The 19,121-nt window shown below is 37.8% G+C and overlaps 1 protein-coding gene across 1 annotated transcript in view; it reads right to left on the bottom strand.

The window, feature by feature from the left end:
- VPS4B (vacuolar protein sorting 4 homolog B (S. cerevisiae)) overlaps positions 1-19,121 on the bottom strand; it is a 35,319-nt gene that overhangs the window by 4,024 nt on the left and 12,174 nt on the right. The window contains exons 2-9 of the mRNA XM_011974169.1: positions 17,639-17,750; positions 16,459-16,615; positions 13,628-13,695; positions 9,934-10,053; positions 6,437-6,593; positions 5,942-6,090; positions 5,139-5,220; positions 3,004-3,223 (exon numbers count right to left, since the gene is read on the bottom strand). Of these exons, the coding sequence (XP_011829559.1) occupies positions 3,004-3,223; positions 5,139-5,220; positions 5,942-6,090; positions 6,437-6,593; positions 9,934-10,053; positions 13,628-13,695; positions 16,459-16,615; positions 17,639-17,750 (1,065 nt within the window). The remainder of the gene's footprint in view (positions 1-3,003; positions 3,224-5,138; positions 5,221-5,941; positions 6,091-6,436; positions 6,594-9,933; positions 10,054-13,627; positions 13,696-16,458; positions 16,616-17,638; positions 17,751-19,121) is intronic.

The raw sequence follows: 19,121 nt of genomic DNA, 5'->3' as shown, positions 1-19,121 counted from the left end.
CAGTATCAATGCCATTTTATCATGTACAACTTAAGTTTTTTTTGTTTTGTTTTGTTTTGTTTTGAGACAGAGTCTCACTCTGTCGCCCAGCGTGGAGTACAGTGATGCGATCTCGGCTCACTGTAAGCTCCGCCTCCTGGGTTCACGCCATTCTCCTACTTCAGCTTCCCGAGTAGCTGGGACTACAGGTGCCCGCCACCACACCCGGCTAATATATTTTTTTTGTATTTTTAGTAGAGATGGGGTTTCACCACGTTAGCCAGGATGGTCTTGATCTCCTGACCTCATGATCTGCCTGCCTCAGCCTCCTAAAGTGCTGGGATTACAGGTGTGAGCCACTGTGCCCGGCCACAACTTCAGTTTTAACAATATCCAGAAAAAGAATCTTTGTGACATAGTCACATGGAAACATTTAGATGGCAATAGTCTGCATCAACTTGGGGGCACTTTCTTTTTTTTTTTGACAGAGTCTCGCTCTGTCGCCCAGGCTGGAGGGCAGTGGCGCAATCTTGGCTCACTGCAACCTCCGCCTCCAGGGTTCAAGCAATTCTCCTGCCTCAGCCTCCTGAGTATCTGGGATTATAGGTACCCGCCACCACGCCCAGATAATTTTTGTATTTTTAGTAGAGACAGGGTTTCACCATGATGGCCAGGCTGGTCTTAAACCCCTGACCTCATGATCTGCCCACCTCAGCCTCCCAAAGTGGTGGGATTACAGGCGTGAGCCACCACGCCCAGCCAACTTGGGGGCACTTTCACATCTGTTTCACAATGATCGACTTTAAATACTATCTCAGGATTGGTGTAGGTGTGAAGAAATACACGCTCTCACCTTATTATGTGTATTTTATTGTCTGTCTTTACTCACTAATATTTTAGCTGCATGAGGTCAGGGATTTTTGTCTCTTTTGACTGCTCTACTTTCTGATGTACCGCTGGGCCCAGATTAGTATTTTAGAAATAAAATACTAGTAAATGCAAAAAATAAACAGGGAATCTTATTGTTAATTGAAATAATCAGCTTTAAAAGAAGTAAAGGATGGAGCCGATGAGAGGTCTGCTGCAGCTGGTGATCCCCAGTCGCAGAGGTAAACCTCATCTGGCTGTGTTATCTTCATCCCACTAACAAGGACCTGGCTTCAGCGTCATGTGAGCTCACTCAGGCAGTAATATGCAGAATCGAGTGATAAATTCTGAGTAGGAAAGGACTGAGTTCCTATGCATTTATAGTTTCTAAATGGCAAAGAGAATTTAAGAGAAAACATAATGGCTGTGGCATAAACTTAACAGTATTTCGGTAATGAAATGGCTGAAGAAGGGTGGATGAGTAATATTCACTGGGCATCTGCAGTATCACGACTGGTGTTTTATAAGTATTATATCACTTCATTATCAGAAAGGACTTCAAAATAGCATGATCATCCCCATTTTAGAGATGATAAAAATGAGCCTTCAAGAAGTAATAGAATTCGCTCAAAAAGGTATAACAAGTAAATGGTGCCACGTTTCAAATTCAGATTTTAATTCAAGCTTGTTAACCTAAAAAATCTTATTGTGGTATATGATAAACATACATATGTGACTTAGTCATATTAGTCTTGACATACATTATGAGATTAGGTTTGCGATAGTATTCCACATCTATGTTCATGAGTAATGCTGGATACTGCTGTTCACAGCAAAAGGGTTGGTCCAGATGACTCAGTACACTGTTACTCAAACTGGGTATCTCAAGACCATAGTCTTTTTATAAAACTTTATCTCAGCCATAGATGCTTAACTTGTTCTTGCAGACAAAACAGAACACAGGAGGGGCAGGATAGCAGAACGGTTGAGATTTCGGATTCGGAAACCTCACCTCCAGACAAATCACATGTGAACCACTCTAGCTACTGTGTTAGCACCGAAGTCCAAGACTAACCACCAGTAGGTGGCTGGCTACGTGTACCTCTTGTTGTTTTTGTGAAGACCAAATGAAACAATAAAAGATAGAACACAGTGCCAGGCATGTGAATATATAAAAGATATTAGCTATTATTAGTTTTACTTTATGAGGTATAAATGCACCAGATTCTGCTCAAAAATATTCTAGATGTGTCAGAAGCAGCCTGACATCTATACATTTAAGTTTCTATACTTATATCAAAATAATACACAAATACTTCAAAGCTCATTTCACAGGAAAATTTAAAACACATTAGGATGATTAATAAGGTCTTTTCTTTTTTTTCTTTTTTTAAGACAGGCTCTCACTATGTCACCCAGGCTGGAGTTCACTGGTGCAATCTCGGCTCACTGCAACCTCCACCTCCTGGGCTCAAGTGATTCTCCCACTTCAGCCTCCCAAGTAGCTGGGACTACCGGAGCGCGCCACCACATCTAGGTAATTTTTCTATTTTTTATAGAAACGGGGTTTTGCCGTGTTGCCTGGGGCTGGTCTCGAACTCCTGAGCTCAAGAGATCTGCCCACTCCGGCCTCCTAAAGTGCTAGGATTACAGGTGTGAGCCATTGCACCCAGCCAATAATGGCTAATAAACTTTATTGAAGCACTTGTTTCAGTGACATAGAAATATGTCTATTATGTAAACCCACTTATTGTATTATTATACAACACTGAAACCCTCCCAAATTCTTTGAAGACAAACCAATGATGGTCTTGAAACTTGATTTTAAAAATATAGGAAAGGGGCCAGGTGCAGTGGCTCACGCCTTTGGGAGGCTGAGGTGGGTGGATCATCTGGAGCCAGGAGTTTGAAACGAGCCTGGTCAACATGGTGAAACCCCGTCTCAACTAAAAATACAAAAAATTAGCCAGACATGGTGGCACACGCCTGTAATCCCAGTTACGCAGGAGGCTAAGGCACGAGAATCGCTTGAACCTGGGAGGTGGAGGTTGCAGAGAGCCAAGATAGTGCCACTGCACTCCAGCCTGGGCAACAGAGTGAGACTGTCTCAAAAAAAAAAAAAAAAAAGATAGGAAAGGATAGATGAAAATGACTTACCTTTTTAAAATGAGTAGCTGACTGTACTTTCCTAACAGGCTGCATAAGTGCATCACGTACAATGATACTTATATCTGCCCCTGAATAACCATCTGTTTTCTTCCCAAGTTCCCGAAAGTCTGCTTCCGTGAGACTGTTCTGAGTGGTCCCCAGGTGCAGTTTAAACATTGCTGCTCGGGCATGGGGTTCCGGCAAAGGAATATAAATTCGTTTCTCAAATCTTAAAAGAGAAATTACATCAAGAAAATATTTAATTGAAAATTAGGATATTTGCAAGGAGAAACAGACACTAAGTGGGCGTGTATGTGCCAAGGTTAAACATATATATTTCGGTTCAAGGGAGAACATCCAGAACACATTAAAAACAAACAAATAAAATCAAAATAGCCCGGGAGCCAGTTTGGAGTGGTTGAATATTTCGCGCATGATTTTTGGGTTATTTTGGCCACAGTGTTCATATGTCTGGAATTCATGAAATAAAAAGAGGTCCTACAGGATTACAGTTTCCCACAAAATTGTACTGTGAACTCTTGATCAAGGGACTAATGATTAACAATATAAAATAGGAGTAGAGATGACACAGTAATTCTCTACATTCAAAATAGAATTAACTCACAATCTTATAGGATATACATTACACAAAATGTCCACTTTAATGAATACATCCAGAACAAACAATCCTATATTATAAAAAATAAACACTATGTTTCATTAACAATAATTTTGCTTGCCTTCTTAGGATGTATTTGGAGATAGAGAAGCAGCGATGAGGGATAATTTAAGTGGTCTGAGCAGACTGTTTTTCCTCCAGGTAACTCTCTGTGGCAATGAAAAGAATTTTAAGTTTCCATTGCCCCTAGAGATGGGTGCAGAATAAGGCAATTTTCCAAAAATACCCTGCACATTTCCTTTCTTGGTACTGGATGGTAAGCTAGCATGTTGGCAAATCATCAAGTGAATGGGATAAAAGTGGCAAAAACTGAAGTGCTAATTTTTACCATACAAAATAAATGAATGTACTAGGGAACTGTGAAGAGTGAAAAGTGAGGAGTCCATATGCCTTTCCTAGAGCTGAAGTTTTATTTTCAACTTAAAAATTAGATAGATATATACACACACACACATATTTTATTTTTGAGATGGAGTCTCACTCTGTTGCCCAAGCTGGTAGTGCAGTGGCACAATGTTGGCTCACTGCAACCTCCGCCTCCTGGGCTCAAGCGATTCTCCCACCTCAGCTTCCCAAGTAGCTGGAACTACAGACAGGTGTGTGCCACCATGCCCAGGTAATTTTTTTGGATTTTAGTAGAGACAGAGTTTCACCATGTTGCCCAGGGTGGTTTTGAACTCCTGAGCTCAGGCAATCTGCCTACCTCGGCCTCCCAAAGTGCTGGGATTACAGGCACGAGCCACCGCACCTGGCCTGACATACATTTTTCACTTCAAAAAAAAAAAAAAAAAATCTTGGCCGGGTGTGGTGGTTCACATCCGTAATCCTAGCACTCTGGTAGGCCGAGGTGGGTGGATCACGAGGTCAAGAGATGGAGACCATCCTGGCCAACATGGGGAAACCCCGTCTCTACTAAAAATAGAAAAATTAGCTGGGCGTGGTGGTGCGTGCCTGTAGTCCCAGCTACTCAGGAGGCTGAGGCAGGAGAATCGCTTGAACCTGGGAGGTGGAGGTTGCAGTAAGCCGAGATTGCGCCACTGCACTTCAGCCTGGCAACAGAGCGAGACTCCGACTCTTACCTGGTTATCTGACTCTGACTTATAGAATTGCCATTTTGCTAAAATTTTATATGAATGGTTTTTACTGAATTGTCAAACTATGTTTGTAAATTTTTGAAGCATCAGTGCCCACCAAACTTAATCAGAATGAAAGGTAAGCATTATGTAATATATTTTCTAATATGAAAGACTCAAGTATGTGGAAATCTTGTATATTTGATAAAATAGGGAAACAAACAAGCAAATAAGCACCCTTCTCCCCCTCAAGGCAGGGGAGCGACAGGGTTAGAGTACACTACAAATCTTTTGAAAAGTTGTTAGAATGCCTCCTCACATGACAAAAAGGGAATTATCATCTACTTGTTACATCTGCGGTGAGAAATAAGACATTTACTGTATTATCCTACCTTCGCCTAATGGCAGAATCCAGAACCCAGGGTATATTTGTAGCTCCCAGAACCAAAATTCCATCATTGTCTACACCAACCCCTGCATTAAAATAGGTAATGCTTTAATTAATTTGTCATTTTGCTGTTCTTTAAACCTCTTCCATATATTCTGTTAAGAAATGTGGTGCTTTAGCATTAAAGTGCCTCATCTTGAGGGTCTTTGAAAAAAAACTGTATTTAATCAAATATCACCTTACAGCAATATGATCCAAATTCACTATGATGCAGGATGATGCAAATGTAAGCATCAAATCTCCCAGACTGTGGACAAATACTATTAACATTCATTTCGAAATATTTCTTGAAAGATTTCATTTGAAGTCTACATATTACTTTTACTGAAGTTGCTGCTGGTACACTATAAATGAATATATTAAAACTCTTTTCTATTTATGTCAGTGAGTCCTACAAGATAATTACAACTGAGTAAAAATCATGTATGCATATGGAAGACAACGGAATGAAACATGGCAAAATGAAACAGTTTGTTAGAATGGAGAAATTCTGCTTGAATTTTTTATTACTGTTATAAAAACTGTTATAAAATAAACAAAGACGACTTTAAAAATTAGTAACATTAAATTAGCCAGGCGTGGTGATGTGTGCCTGTAATCCCAGCTACTCAGGAGGCTGAGGCAGGAGAATCGCTTGAACCCGGGAGGTGGAGGTTGCAGTGAGCCGAGATTGCGCCACTGCACTCCAGCCTGGCGACAGAGTGAGACTCTGTCTCAAAAAAAAAAAAAAAAAATTAGTAACACTACCTTGCATTTGCACTAGGAACTCCGTCTTAATTCTACGTGCGGCTTCACTTTCGTTTTCACTTCTTGAACCACATAGAGAATCAATTTCATCAATGAAGATAATGGAGGGCTTGTTCTCTCTGGCAAGTTGGAATAAATTCTTAACCAGTCTAAAAATAAATGAAAACTTTAAGTGTCTAAAAAATAGTAAAAGAGTAAAACAAAGCAATGTATCAATATTACAAGAACTGTGTAGATTAAAAAGCCTAATCATGTTTCAGGTACAGAAAATAAGAATGCTACAACTGGATAACTCACTTTGATTTACTAGGTTGTACATATATGCTATCTTTTCCCACAAAATAAATTCTAGATTAGAGACTGATTTGACAGAGAACTGAGTACTTACATTACATCACTTCTCTGAATATCTATGAATGATGTAAGAAATCTATTAAGGACTGATACAGTAATTACAGGCAAAGAAAAAACTTTAAAAATTGATTTACTACTTACTTTTCACTTTCACCTAGCCACTTAGAAACAAGATCAGAGGAAGATATTGAAAAAAATGTTGAGTTGTTGGCTTCTGTTGCTACAGCTTTGGCTAAGTAGGACTTTCCTGTTCCAGGCGGCCCAAATAATAGGATTCCCCTCCAAGGTGTTCTCTTGCCTAAAATTTACATTTAGAAAAATGTCACAAGAATTTTAACACTTAATTGCAGTTACCACTGACATCATCTATACGGAGGAATACTCTGAAAAGATTTTCACTCTAAACCTGTAAGGATTAAAACAATATTTTAAAAATAAATCAATCTAAGGTATGTCTTAAATGTATTTTGTTTCTTCTAGAGACTACTTTATCAAAAACACACTTACATAACATAAGCCTTCTAACAGGAAGTACATTTGTTTGCTCATTCATTCAACCAGGATGTATCAAAACCATAACATGTGCACAGGCAAAAGGATTGCTGCCCTGCATGGAGTCTAATAGGGGAAAAGAGTTTAGTGAAAAGGTACTTTCTGATCATCCACTGTGTGCACAGTTTGATACCAGAATATTGTACAAAAACTATACCCGTAAAAAATGGGCAGCTGGAAGAGATTTTCTTTCAATATTTATGCTCTTTAGAAAAGTGAACCTAACAAAGTTTGGATGACTTATGAGTTTCTGCTGAATCTTGATTCCACAGGAAAGCACAGGTTAGTGTTATAGGTAGCAGACTTCCTTTTATTTTTTTTGAGACGGAGTCTCACTCTTGTTGCCCAGGGTGGAGTGCAATGGTGCTATCTCGGCTCACTGCAACCTCTGCCTCCTGGTTTCAAGTGATTCTCCTGCCTCAGCCTCCCAAGTAGCTGAAATTACAGGCGTCCGCCACTATGCTTGGCTAGTTTTTGTATTTTAGTAGAGATGGGGTTTCACCATGTTGATCAGTCTTGAACACCTGACCTCAGGTGATCCGCCTACTTCAGCCTCCCAAAATGCTGGAATTACAGGCGTGAGCCACCGCGCCCATCTAGGTAGCAGACTTCCATGGTTGGGTAACAAAAAGGTGATACTACCTTAAATCCTAGTTTTGCCAAAATATAACCAGTGAATACATCAACTCTTTCTGCCTCAATTTTGCTAATGAGCAATTATAATTCTGCCTAAAATAAAACAGGCTGGGTTACAGCTGGCAGTAAATTATCAAACATACATTTAAAAAACTATGGCTGGGCACAGTGGCTCACGTATGTAATCCCAGCACTTTGAGAGGCCGAGACGGGCGGATCACCTGAGGTCAGGAGCTCGGGACAAGCGTGGCCAACATGGTGAAACTCCGACTCTAGTAAAAATACAAAAATTAGCTGGGTGTGGTGGCAGATGCCTGTAATCCCAAATACCAGGGAGGCTGAGGCAGGACAATTGTTTGAACTCGGGAAGTGGAGGTTGCAGTGAGCCAAGACCTCGCCATTACATTCCAGCCTGGGCAACAAGAGTGAAACTCTGTCTCAAGAAAAGAAAAAAACAAACAAACAAAAAACTGCTAGGTGCAAACTATGGCTGTATACACAGTATCTGCAAAAGGATGATATGCAGATGAGTAATACTATTTCACTTAACTGTTATGAAAGCAACTATTACTTGAATTTCATTTTCTTATTTCAAATGTATACATTTACAAATTAGTGTCTAAGTATGGTACATATACCACTGGTATAACATGAAATACTTTTAGGTGGTATACACTTTTTAATTTTTTAACGTGTATTAGGAAAACACTTTTTTCACTTATAATAGGCACAAAGCCTTTTCAATAACGTTACTAAGTGAAAATATGTGAGATGATTTAAAGTTCAAATACAGGCAAAATAATCTCTGGTGTTAAAAGTTGAGAGAGAGATGACCTCTGGGGAGGAATGAGGCAGAAGGCTCCTGCCAGGTCCCTAGCAATGCTGTTATTTCTGGATCTGGTTGATGACACTGGCATGCTTGCTTTGTGATAACTAAGGAAGCCCAACACCCAGGGGCTCCTGTATGTCTCTGTATATTTATGCTATACTCCAGTAAAAATACTGTTCCAAAAAAATAAGCAAAGAAAAAGTAATGGTACACATATATGGAAAAATTCATGAAGATGATACATAAATGACTTATGTTTGAGAAAAACTGGTATAAGTAATATACCATAAAATGAGTTCAACCATATTTTTGTGCTTTTCTAGGATTACGATGTCAACTTTTATGCTGTTAGTTTCATACTCCTGAAGTTGGGTTGTAAACTACACCTTGAAGTTAGGTGGACAGTGCGTGACCTACTGGCTTTTTGCTCTTCATCACTGCTCTATATGACATGACTGTCTGGACTGCTCAGTCTGAGGCCTACATTACAGATTTGCCGTTGACATAAACCAACATGTTTATAAAAGGAAAACCTCTGTCTGACCGTCAGATTGTGGGTGTGGCCATATTACAGACACAGACTATCAGTCACAAGAAGGATAATATAAAGGAATGGTTTAGCACAGACATATCACTTACTGCTGGAACTAGAACCTGTAAGTTTCCCCAGATGGTAGGTCAGCAATATTCTCTTCACAGTGATAATAAAATGTTGTTTTGCTACTAGAGGATATGCACTTCCTCTGAAGCTGTTAAGTGATTCTTACCTCTCATTTTAAGAAATGGAAATACTCTTTAAAAATTAATACATAACCGGCCAGGCGCGGTGGCTCACGCCTGTAATCCCAGCACTTTCGGAGGCCGAGGCGAGAGGAACACGAGGTCAGGAGATCGAGACCATCCTGGCTAACACGGTGAAACCCGTCTCTACTAAAAAATACAAAAAATTGAGCTGGGCGTGGTGGCGCGCGCCTGTAGTCCCAGCTACTCGGGAGGCTGAGGCAGGAGAATGGCGTGAACCCAGGAGGCAGAGCTTGCAGTGAGCGGATATCGCACCACTGCACTCCAGCCTGGGTGACAGAGCAAGACTTCGTCTCAAAAAAACAAAAAAAATAATATATAACCACTGCAAAAATTCAGATGAGAGTCAAAAGTAAAAATCTCCTATAATCTTATCTCCTAGGCATACATTAATATTTCTATGTCAATCCAATTATACTTACTTCTCAGCATACACATTTAACAAACATGGAATCATACTATTCAGTTTATAACTGCTTTTTGATCTTTGTAATAGATGTGGACATTCTTCAATAAAATACAATGCAGATTACAATTTATTAATGTAGATGTACACTCTGTTTTACTGAGGGCATAGTATTCTATTGCATGTTGGTGAATTACCCTACTGGTTGACATTTAGGTTGTTTTTCAATATATATACAGCAAATATGGATATGTATAAGAAATAAAACATCTTGTATAAAGATAAATCACCACCTTTTAAGAGTCACAATTTATTTAAGATAATTCATTAGTGACAAGAATGACAATGCTTCGCCTCAGTCATCAATGAACTTTTACAAACTCATGAAATAAAATTATTTAAAAGTTATGTCACCTGTAAAAAGATGAGGAAATTTAATAGGCAGTATCACAGCCTCTTTCAGTGCTTCTTTGGCTCCTTCAAGTCCAGCAACGTCACTCCATTTCACATTTGGTCGTTCTATAACAATGGCACCTACAAAAAATTATGTTATCTTTAAATTAAGAAAGACTATTTCACCAAAGTTAGAAAAAAACATGAAATAATGATGTTAAGGAAATGCATTATAAAATTGTCTGGGAAAGTTTTATGTACTAACAACCTTTTTGAAATAGTGTGAGGAGGAAGCAGGTGTTAGGGAGAAGTCAATAGGACTAGGAACCAGGTGGATGACTAGATCACCTGGGGCATGTTTCTTTACCCTTCTGTTTCAGCTTCCTCATTTGTGAAATGAAAATAATATCATCTGCCCAAACTACTTAGATAGGTTGGTGCAAAAATCAAATGACATAATGAATATTAGAGTGTTTGGAAAAGCACCAAACGTTCCGTAAGTTGGTTATATTTGAATACATTGACTTTGGGGTATCAAAAGTACTTGTTCTACCATTTCTCCTGTTAACCAAAAGAAAAGGGGATCTAATCCTCTTCTCAACCACTGAAAAAAAAAATATGCTTAACAAATTTAACTCAAGATAGGCAGATAGACAGAAGGGAGAAGGAAAAGGGGAGAGGAAAGGAAGGAATGGAAGCAGATGATGGGAAAGAGAGAAAATATACCCCTGCAGATTTGCAGTATTTTCCTAAGATTTGCTGAAGTTTCTATTTGGCTGCTAAACAGATCTATTTACAACTTTCGTTAATTAACAAAGTTAACTTACATGGAAGATTTAGCTTCTGAATGCCGTATATTTAAAAGCCAAAGCAATTACTGCAGTATGAGTCCAAGAAGGACGTCTTTTAATACAGCCTACTGACAAATTTTCTAGTTCTCTTTTATCGAAAGCTTTTCTAATTTTCTAGAATATGGAAACTGTTCCACTATAAAAGATGAAGCAGCCTGTTCTGAGATGGCATGCACTTAGTAGTCTTAAGTGTAACAGAACACCACCACTTACACAATCTATTACTTTATGAAATCAGTTCTACTGATTGTTTCTCCTTGTTAGGAAAGATAATCTGTTACTCTAAGACTAGTTACTCAGCAACTTCCCTAAATTATGAAAATCTTCAGCTACTAGATTAAAATTAAATGAAATCATAAGCATTTTGTATTACAAAAGTTCAGACTACTATAAAGAAAAAAGTAAATTCACTTCGTCTTTTTTATGTTTCATTAAGATTAGTAATCCTAGGATTTCATGTCAGTTAAACAAAAGTAAACTTATTTTATATATGTACACCATCCGACTAACTCAAGATTTTCTGCTATAAATTTTAAAAATATGTCATGATTTGTTTTCATATATAACTAATACTTTTAAGTTAAAAGGTGACTTTGGAATGTTTACTGATCAACAATCTCATACTAGACATGGTTTGCAAAACTAAAAATGGGGGGATAGGACTACTGAAAAATGCTAACAAATGGAATGTACTTCAGTGATATAAATTTATCCAGTCTTTGACTATACTATTTATTACACTAGTATATTATTTAATCACAAAAATTCACTGAATAAAATTAGCTAACAGAAAACTCAAATCACAAACCAATTCTTAATTTTAACAAATATACCCTTAATATCATAATCTAAAACAGAGGTAAAAGATTTAAAATACTGTTCAAAAAACAAGGAAAAATTCAAAAAATATGTAATAGTATGAAATCCAGCAGCAAACCATTAAAAAGTAGAAAAAAAAAAGGATATTCAAACATAAAAGGCTAGGACTCCTTTCACATTCTATTTCATCCCGAAATTTCAAATACATTTCCTCATTTAAATGTTTTAAGTATTTGGTTTTTGTTTGTTTGTTTTACATTGCTGGCCCTTATCATAAGTGATATGGAATTTAGAGAAATCCCTATTAAAAACTGGTTGTATCAGCCAAGAGCGGTGGCTCACAACTGTAATCCCAGCACTGTGGGAGGCTGAAGTGGGCGAATCAGTTGAGCTCGGGCGTTTGAGAGCAGCCTGGGCAACATGGCCAAACCCCATCGCTTAAAAAACCAAAAAAAAAATCAACTTAGCTGGGCATGGTTGTGTGTGCCTGTGTTCCCAGCTACTTATGAGGCTGAGGTAGGAGAATCCCTGGAACCCAGGAGTTTGAGGCTGCAGTGAGCCATGATCGTGCCACTGCACTCCAGCCTGGGTGACACAGTGAGAGCCGGTCTCAGAAAAACAAAAAAGAAAAAAAAGGTATCTTTTTCAAAATTAAAGATATACAACTGATTTTTACCTGGGGCAGGGAAACAAAACCAAAACCAAAAGAGCAGATAGAAAAAGTATCTTGCTTTACAACTGGAATAAGGCCACTTGGCACAGACCACAGGGTTACCCAATAAATGCCAACTGAGTGGGCAGTGCATGCCAGCAGTTTCAGGTGGTGGGGACATGGCAGTGTAAACTCAAGTTTTCGCTCCTGGACGACACCTACCACTGAGGTTGTTGGCACCTAAAGATGTTTTCTATCCTCATTACGTGGTCTGTTGTCAACATATTATTCTACAGTGTTTTCCTAGACATCCCAGTAGGGTAGGCAAGACAAAAATATTACCAAAACGAAGACACTAGTATAGCAAGGCTAAAAGTCTGGTTAAGGTAGGTATTTTCACTATTCAGTAACCAAGTCTGAACCTATAAAATGGAAATCCTTTCCAGTTATGCATTCTATTTGATAAGATTCAAATGAACAAAATACATACTACCATTGGGTGAGCAAAAAATTCAATCTGAAAAATTGTTAGATAATTTATTTCAAAGAATAATCAAATCTCAGCAATGAACAAAGCCAGCCAACAAATAGATGCCTTTTTAGATAAACAGAGCTAGCATTTATTGAGTCCCTAGACTTCGTCAGATATATTAGGTAGTTTTTATACTATCATTAATCTTAAAAGCCCTGAAAGGAAGTTATTGCTTATTTCTATTTTAGAGATGAGGGACTCTGACTCTGAGAGGCTCAGTCACTCACTCACAATTATAAAGTTTCTAAGTGGCAGACCCTTGAACAGAATGAAGACCTGAATGGAGCCAAAAATCTATGTCCCCTCGGTTATGCCACTACGCTATAGCAGAACAGAATGAAAGGGGTTCACAGGTGTGGAAGGTAAACATAGAAAGCTTAAACACTTAAATGTAAACAGGAACACTGAAAAGCAGATGAAGAGCAGTTAAGAAACAAAATAAACTATCAATAAGTGAGCTACAGCAACGGCAATAAAAGCCACGTGTAAGTCCTAACTTCTGTGCCCCTCACAGTAGTAAATTTTAATACCATCACATTTTGCAGTGTGTAAGAGTATAAATGCTACCTTCTCTAAAAGGGGGCAAATAAACAAAATCAAAGAGCAAGTGGACTGAGAGCCTTTTAAAAGCAGATATGAAGCCAACAAAACTTTTACTATATAAAAAAGGCCAAACCATGATCCTAGAGGGCAAACCCTAAAAACACACCCTAAACAAAGCCAGCACATGACTACTGGGAACCAAAGCCAGCTCTTAAACTTCATTTAAATACAGAGGGAGAACAAAGACAATTCAAATAGACAATTCACTTTGAGTCTTTTTAATAGGATAGTAAATTTAAAAATGAAATCTAAAGCAACCTTGAAGTTGATTCTGTAGTTTCTTTTTTTCAGGATCATCAGATTCTCCTTCCCCATCACTGTCATTCCTAATAAAAAGAATTCAATATATTCAAATGATCACTCATTGCTATCAAATAAGGCAAAAATGAAGGAAAAAATAACCTGAAATATTTGTAATTTAAGTGGCAAAATCAGACATTTACATTAAAAGCTATGCTTACTTAAAGAACGTAGTAAATAAAATAGGAAGCAGGCACGTTATCACCAATAGAGAATCATGTAAAGGAAAGGGACAAAAAGACCAGAATGAAGTCAGGAACTAGCTCCAAATTCCCATGACATATTTAGGTATGTATTAATTCATAAATGCATGCCCCACACATCACTCCATGAAGGATTCAAGATGAATTACAGGAGAGTTGCAAACAACAACAGTAAAAACATTAGGACTGGGCAAGATATAAATTAGAACAAGAGGTCATATTAGGAGGAAAAAAAATCTGGAACACTAATTATCTAAGGTACAAACGTCTACAACCCTTAGTCTGGGGGTTCCAAAGGATAGAGGAAGCTTCTTGAGGACAATGAACTACACTCAAAGAACAAGTAGGTCGATCAACGTATTTCATATCTAGGAATTTATCTTGAGGAAATAATTTTAGAAAAGTTCAAGGATTTGACCATAAGGATAATCACACACACACCATTTGCAAAAAGGGAAAAAGTAACATATTACAGGGACTAGATATGACAGGATACATTGCAACATTTAAAAGTGATGTGGAAATAGTTTATTGGAAAGATGTTCCTGATACAATGTTAAGTATAAAAGTGATAAAGCCAAAAATAAGGCATTATATCATTTTTAAAACAACAACATATAAAGGGGGATAAAAGCATGACATATTTTATGCCAAAATGGAATTGCCTTGGTTATCATAGGATGGTGGGGCCGTGGGTGAGGCAGACACTGCAAAACAGATTCACTTGACACTCACTTTAACCTCCTACTACCATGCTGTCCAGTACTATAAAGGCTGTCCTTATTAAAAACAAACTGCCGTTTCTCATCTCCCTTGCAGCTAGGGTTCCACATGAGACCTAAATGCTTCCAAGAAGGTGGGGGCTACTCACAAGGAGACTAGTTCTGCTGAGGGAGCTGCGCAGAGGTTTTACTGCCTGCTCCCAAGCACCACCAGTGCTTGGCAGAGTTGTTGGCAACAGTGGGATCCCTACTTGAACAACCTTGGTACTGTCAGCCATTTCTCCTTGTGATCCAAGTCTGATTCCCTGGCCCCACTATTCTGTAAGGTAATACCTATAATACATCCCTTTTTGCTTAAATTAGCCAAAGTGGGTCCTACTGTAAATGAAGACTGCTGTTCAGTACAGGAGAAAAACGGCATCACCTTGTCAGGTAATTATCTCAAGAGAGATCCTTACAGGATTTTCAAGTACGACCAGAAGAGCTTCTATGGACAAGGGAAGAGAAGCTTCTGCGGTCAAGGGAGTTTCAGTGAGAGCTGGAGGTCCCAGGCAGTCACGGTCAACTAAATTCTTCCCAGTATTTTCACTTCATGTTTGCAGTCCCTGTTTTATACTAAATGTCCTCACTTTCATGTAAGAAACCCTAAGTTGAAATTCAATAATTCATCACATTGGACTATCATCTGATTTTTGTTATGTCAATGTTATCGATGAAGAAGATAAAATGTTGTTAGGGTCTCACAGAAACTCCCTAGTTCCCCGATCACATCTTGAACACAGAATATAAAACCTTGAGCTTGAGCTTATCATTTCCTTCAAACTCTGCCACTTAGTTTGAAGCAGCCAAGTCAACACTGGTTCTTATATTCCTCATGTCCTTCTAAAAGGCCAAAGCCCCAAAGTACTGCCTAAAAGGCACTTCATTCCTTGTGACCACAGGGTATCGTTTCAGTAACTTGCGCCACTGCATACCATGAACAATGAGAACCGCATCCTCTAAAGCTGAGCAGAACCTCCCTGCTTTCAAACCCAACCAGGCCCGATAACTCCATCCCAGAGTCTCATTTTCTTAAGGGTGTGTTACCTGGAACTACTGGCATCAATTAATAGGAGAGTCAGAGAGGATGTGGTTAGAATATGTTCCCAGTGCTCAGCACAAACTTGGCATGCATATGTCATGTACTGAATAAACAAATTCTGCATCTAGAAGTGATACATCCCCCATCTAGAAGACATGTCAAAAATCGGTTTCAATGTTTATAAGTTATGCTGTGCTGTGTTGTTTTCTTTACAATGACAACATAAAGCAAATCTAACACAAATTCACATCAAAAAATTTTGCATAAGATATCTGAAAAAAGTTTACATTGTTGGAGTTACTTTTCATTTTTTCCATATGGTCAAAGGTTTAATTTTCAGGTCACTCCTATAATCTTAAGCTTCGATATTAGCTAAAGACTACAGGGTAACTGAGTGCTGTTCCTACAAGCATTCTCCCCTACTACTGGCAGGCAGTCAGGAAGCGATGTTTGAGGAATATCATCCATTAAGCTTGGCAAACTAGGCGTCAGCAGACTTTTTTTGTAAAGGACCAAACAAGTAAATATTTTAGGTTTCGTGGGCCATATAGTCTCCATACAACCACACAACTTTGTTGTCATGGCATGAAAGCAGCCCTAGACAACAATATGTAAAAGACTGGGCAAGACTGTGTTCTGATAAAACTTATTACAAAAACAGGCAGCTGGGCAGCTTTGGCCCATGAGCCACAGTTTGCTGACACCTGTTTTAATCAAAAGAAATTTATTTCACAAATCAAAAGCTAAAAGCCACAATAAAATTGAACAATTTTAAACACGTACCCCTTCTCATCTGCTGGACTCGGCTGTCCTTCTTTCACTGGCTTCTGTGCTTTTTTCTCTTTATTTTTCAGGTACTCCTTTAGTTTTTCTGCTCTATCAAGATATTCTGTACACTTTGCCCTGATACTTTGCTTGGCTTTATCACCCTGTGCTTCATCTATTAAAGAGAAATGAGAGAGATTTTTTTCCATTAGTATTCTGTGTAGAAAGGTTTGAACTCTTAAATATGTATTTTTTAGACAAGGAAATTCTATGTTGGGAGAAGGAGAGAAGAGCATCTCTAACTCTTCGTAGTCAATGATTATTACCTCTTTTCTATCCCTTTCCCCAGCAGGGTTGGAGACCAACAGTGGGTCTGAGTCAGAAACAATCTGAGCAAGACAGCAGGGTATTTTAAGTTAATGTTAACAGGAAATTATTTAATATTCTGAAGCTTTCACACTCTTCCCTTACATTTTTTGCAGATAGTTCAAAGTTGCTTGTCTTCCACAAACCCAATTATAAGAAAGACAAAGAGAAGGAAAGCAGTATTAATCATTTCCATGAATGTCTACAAAAGCTTTATTTCAGAAGAGTAAAGTGATGGAAATCCCACACATTCTGTGTAATACCAGTGTCATAATTTTACTACATGAAGGCCTCTGTCAGAGCTGTTCTCAGTGTGAACTTTGGCAACACATGCAGTAGATGGGATGAGCCCCACATAGTTTACAGGTTATGACTCATTCTTAGTTTCACTTTAACATAAAACCTCAGAAATAAATGAGAGAAGTTCAAAAGAACATCTTCAATTATCCAACTACATTCCATTTAAAAGCCATGAAGGCTGGGGTTTTATCCATTGTTTTCTGTTGTATCCCTAGTGCCTGCCACATGGTAAACATGCAATACATATCTGTAAAGACACAAATAAAATGTCTCCCAATCTATTTTCCTCTGACCATACTACATTTTAAGATGTTTCGGTATACAAAGTAATAACTATGATGGCTGTCACGTTTGCTAGCTAAGTCTCATTGCTTAAAAATCACTAGAAAGAAAGTGGACTTTTTTTTTTAAATTTTTTTTTAACAAATGGATAGTTTAGAATTTGCTGGCATTATATTTCAATTTTTAAGATATGAAATAGAATAAATTTTTCTTTTCGTGTTTTTAAATAAAACATAACCGACGGCCTCACATTTCACGACATGAAGAAAATACTGCACCGCATGCTGATAGAGCTGAAGGGCTTCTTCGTAGTTCCCAGCCTTGTCTTCCTGCGATGCTTTGCTAGCCAGATCTATCGCTTTCTGTTTGAGGGAGGCAAAATAATAACATTTAAATCAAAGCCTAAACATAAATTTGAAGTAAATAATTGTATTGAAAGTTTGTTTGTTTGTTTTTTTTAAGCTTCTTAGCCTGCTGGGCTGTTAAAGAAAACAAACAAAAATAAGTAAAATACAAACAACTACTAAAAAAATCACTTTCTCTAACCCACAACTGTATTTTATTATAAATTACAAGTTGATAAAATGCAAATTACATTTGTTATATGAATAAATGTTACTGAATATTACTTTAGTACCAATCGCTAACATTTACATGTAATTTTCACTTAGCGAAAGTTAATTTTAGGGCTAACAAGAAATAATAGAATCTGAAAATTCACAATTTTAGTATATGTGCTGCCGAAGAGAGCACAGAATCTGAAAATTCAAACTAAACAAGTATTTAGGGAAATTCTAAAAAATTAAATGCTGCTTTAATCTAAAAGATATAACAACAGTGGAGATGTAAATGGGGTGAAACCCCTTCAGAAGCAATGGGGCAATGAAATATCAAGAATCTGAAAAACATTCATATGTTTCAATCTAGTAATTAACTAAAAGGTTTACTGAGCAAAGATATTAATCAGAAAGGTCTTTTAAATAACAAAAACAAAACCTGGAAACCTAAATCATAAGGATGCCACAAAACAGAATATCAAAGGATCACTAAAATAATATTAAGAAATATTTGTAATAACATGGAAGGTGCTAATAATGGGCATTTTTAAAAAGCAGGACACAACTTTTTATATGTAGCATGAATTTATTTGAAACAACAGCAAAAAAAAAAAAAGCACAGGAAAAAGATGGGAAGGAAATTTAACAGAGCTTATCTTTGATAAAACTTCACAGATTTTTCATTTTCTACTTTTTCACATCTTCTAAAAAACATGGACAACTTTTGTGGAATTCTTTTTAAAACCTCCCAGAAATAAATCCATACTAATAAAGCCAAGAGATTTTTGAAAATGATGCAAAAAGTCAGTCAATGGCACCGAGTCAGGCTTTTGAAGAAGTGGTGCTAGAGGAACTAGACATCCATAAGCATACACCTAAAAGAATCCTGACTTAATACTTCCTGCAAAAATTAACTCAAAAATGGATTACAGAATTAAATGTAAAACTACAAAATTTTTATTCTTATTTATTTTGTTGAGACGGGGCTCCATCTGACTATGTTGCCCAAGCTAGCCTCAAACTCCTGGGCTCAAGTGATCATCCTGCATCAGCCTCCCCAAGTAGCAGGACCACAGGTGCACACCACTGCACCCAGCTAAAACTTTTAGAAAAAACATGGAAATCTTAGGATCTGGGGCTGGGCAAAGAGTTCTTAGATTTGACATCAAAAGCATA

Source organism: Mandrillus leucophaeus, unplaced genomic scaffold (assembly GCF_000951045.1).
Source record: "Mandrillus leucophaeus isolate KB7577 unplaced genomic scaffold, Mleu.le_1.0 Scaffold142, whole genome shotgun sequence".
In the NCBI taxonomy this organism is placed as follows: Eukaryota; Metazoa; Chordata; class Mammalia; order Primates; family Cercopithecidae; genus Mandrillus; species Mandrillus leucophaeus.
This window is presented reverse-complemented; position numbering and strand designations above follow the sequence as displayed.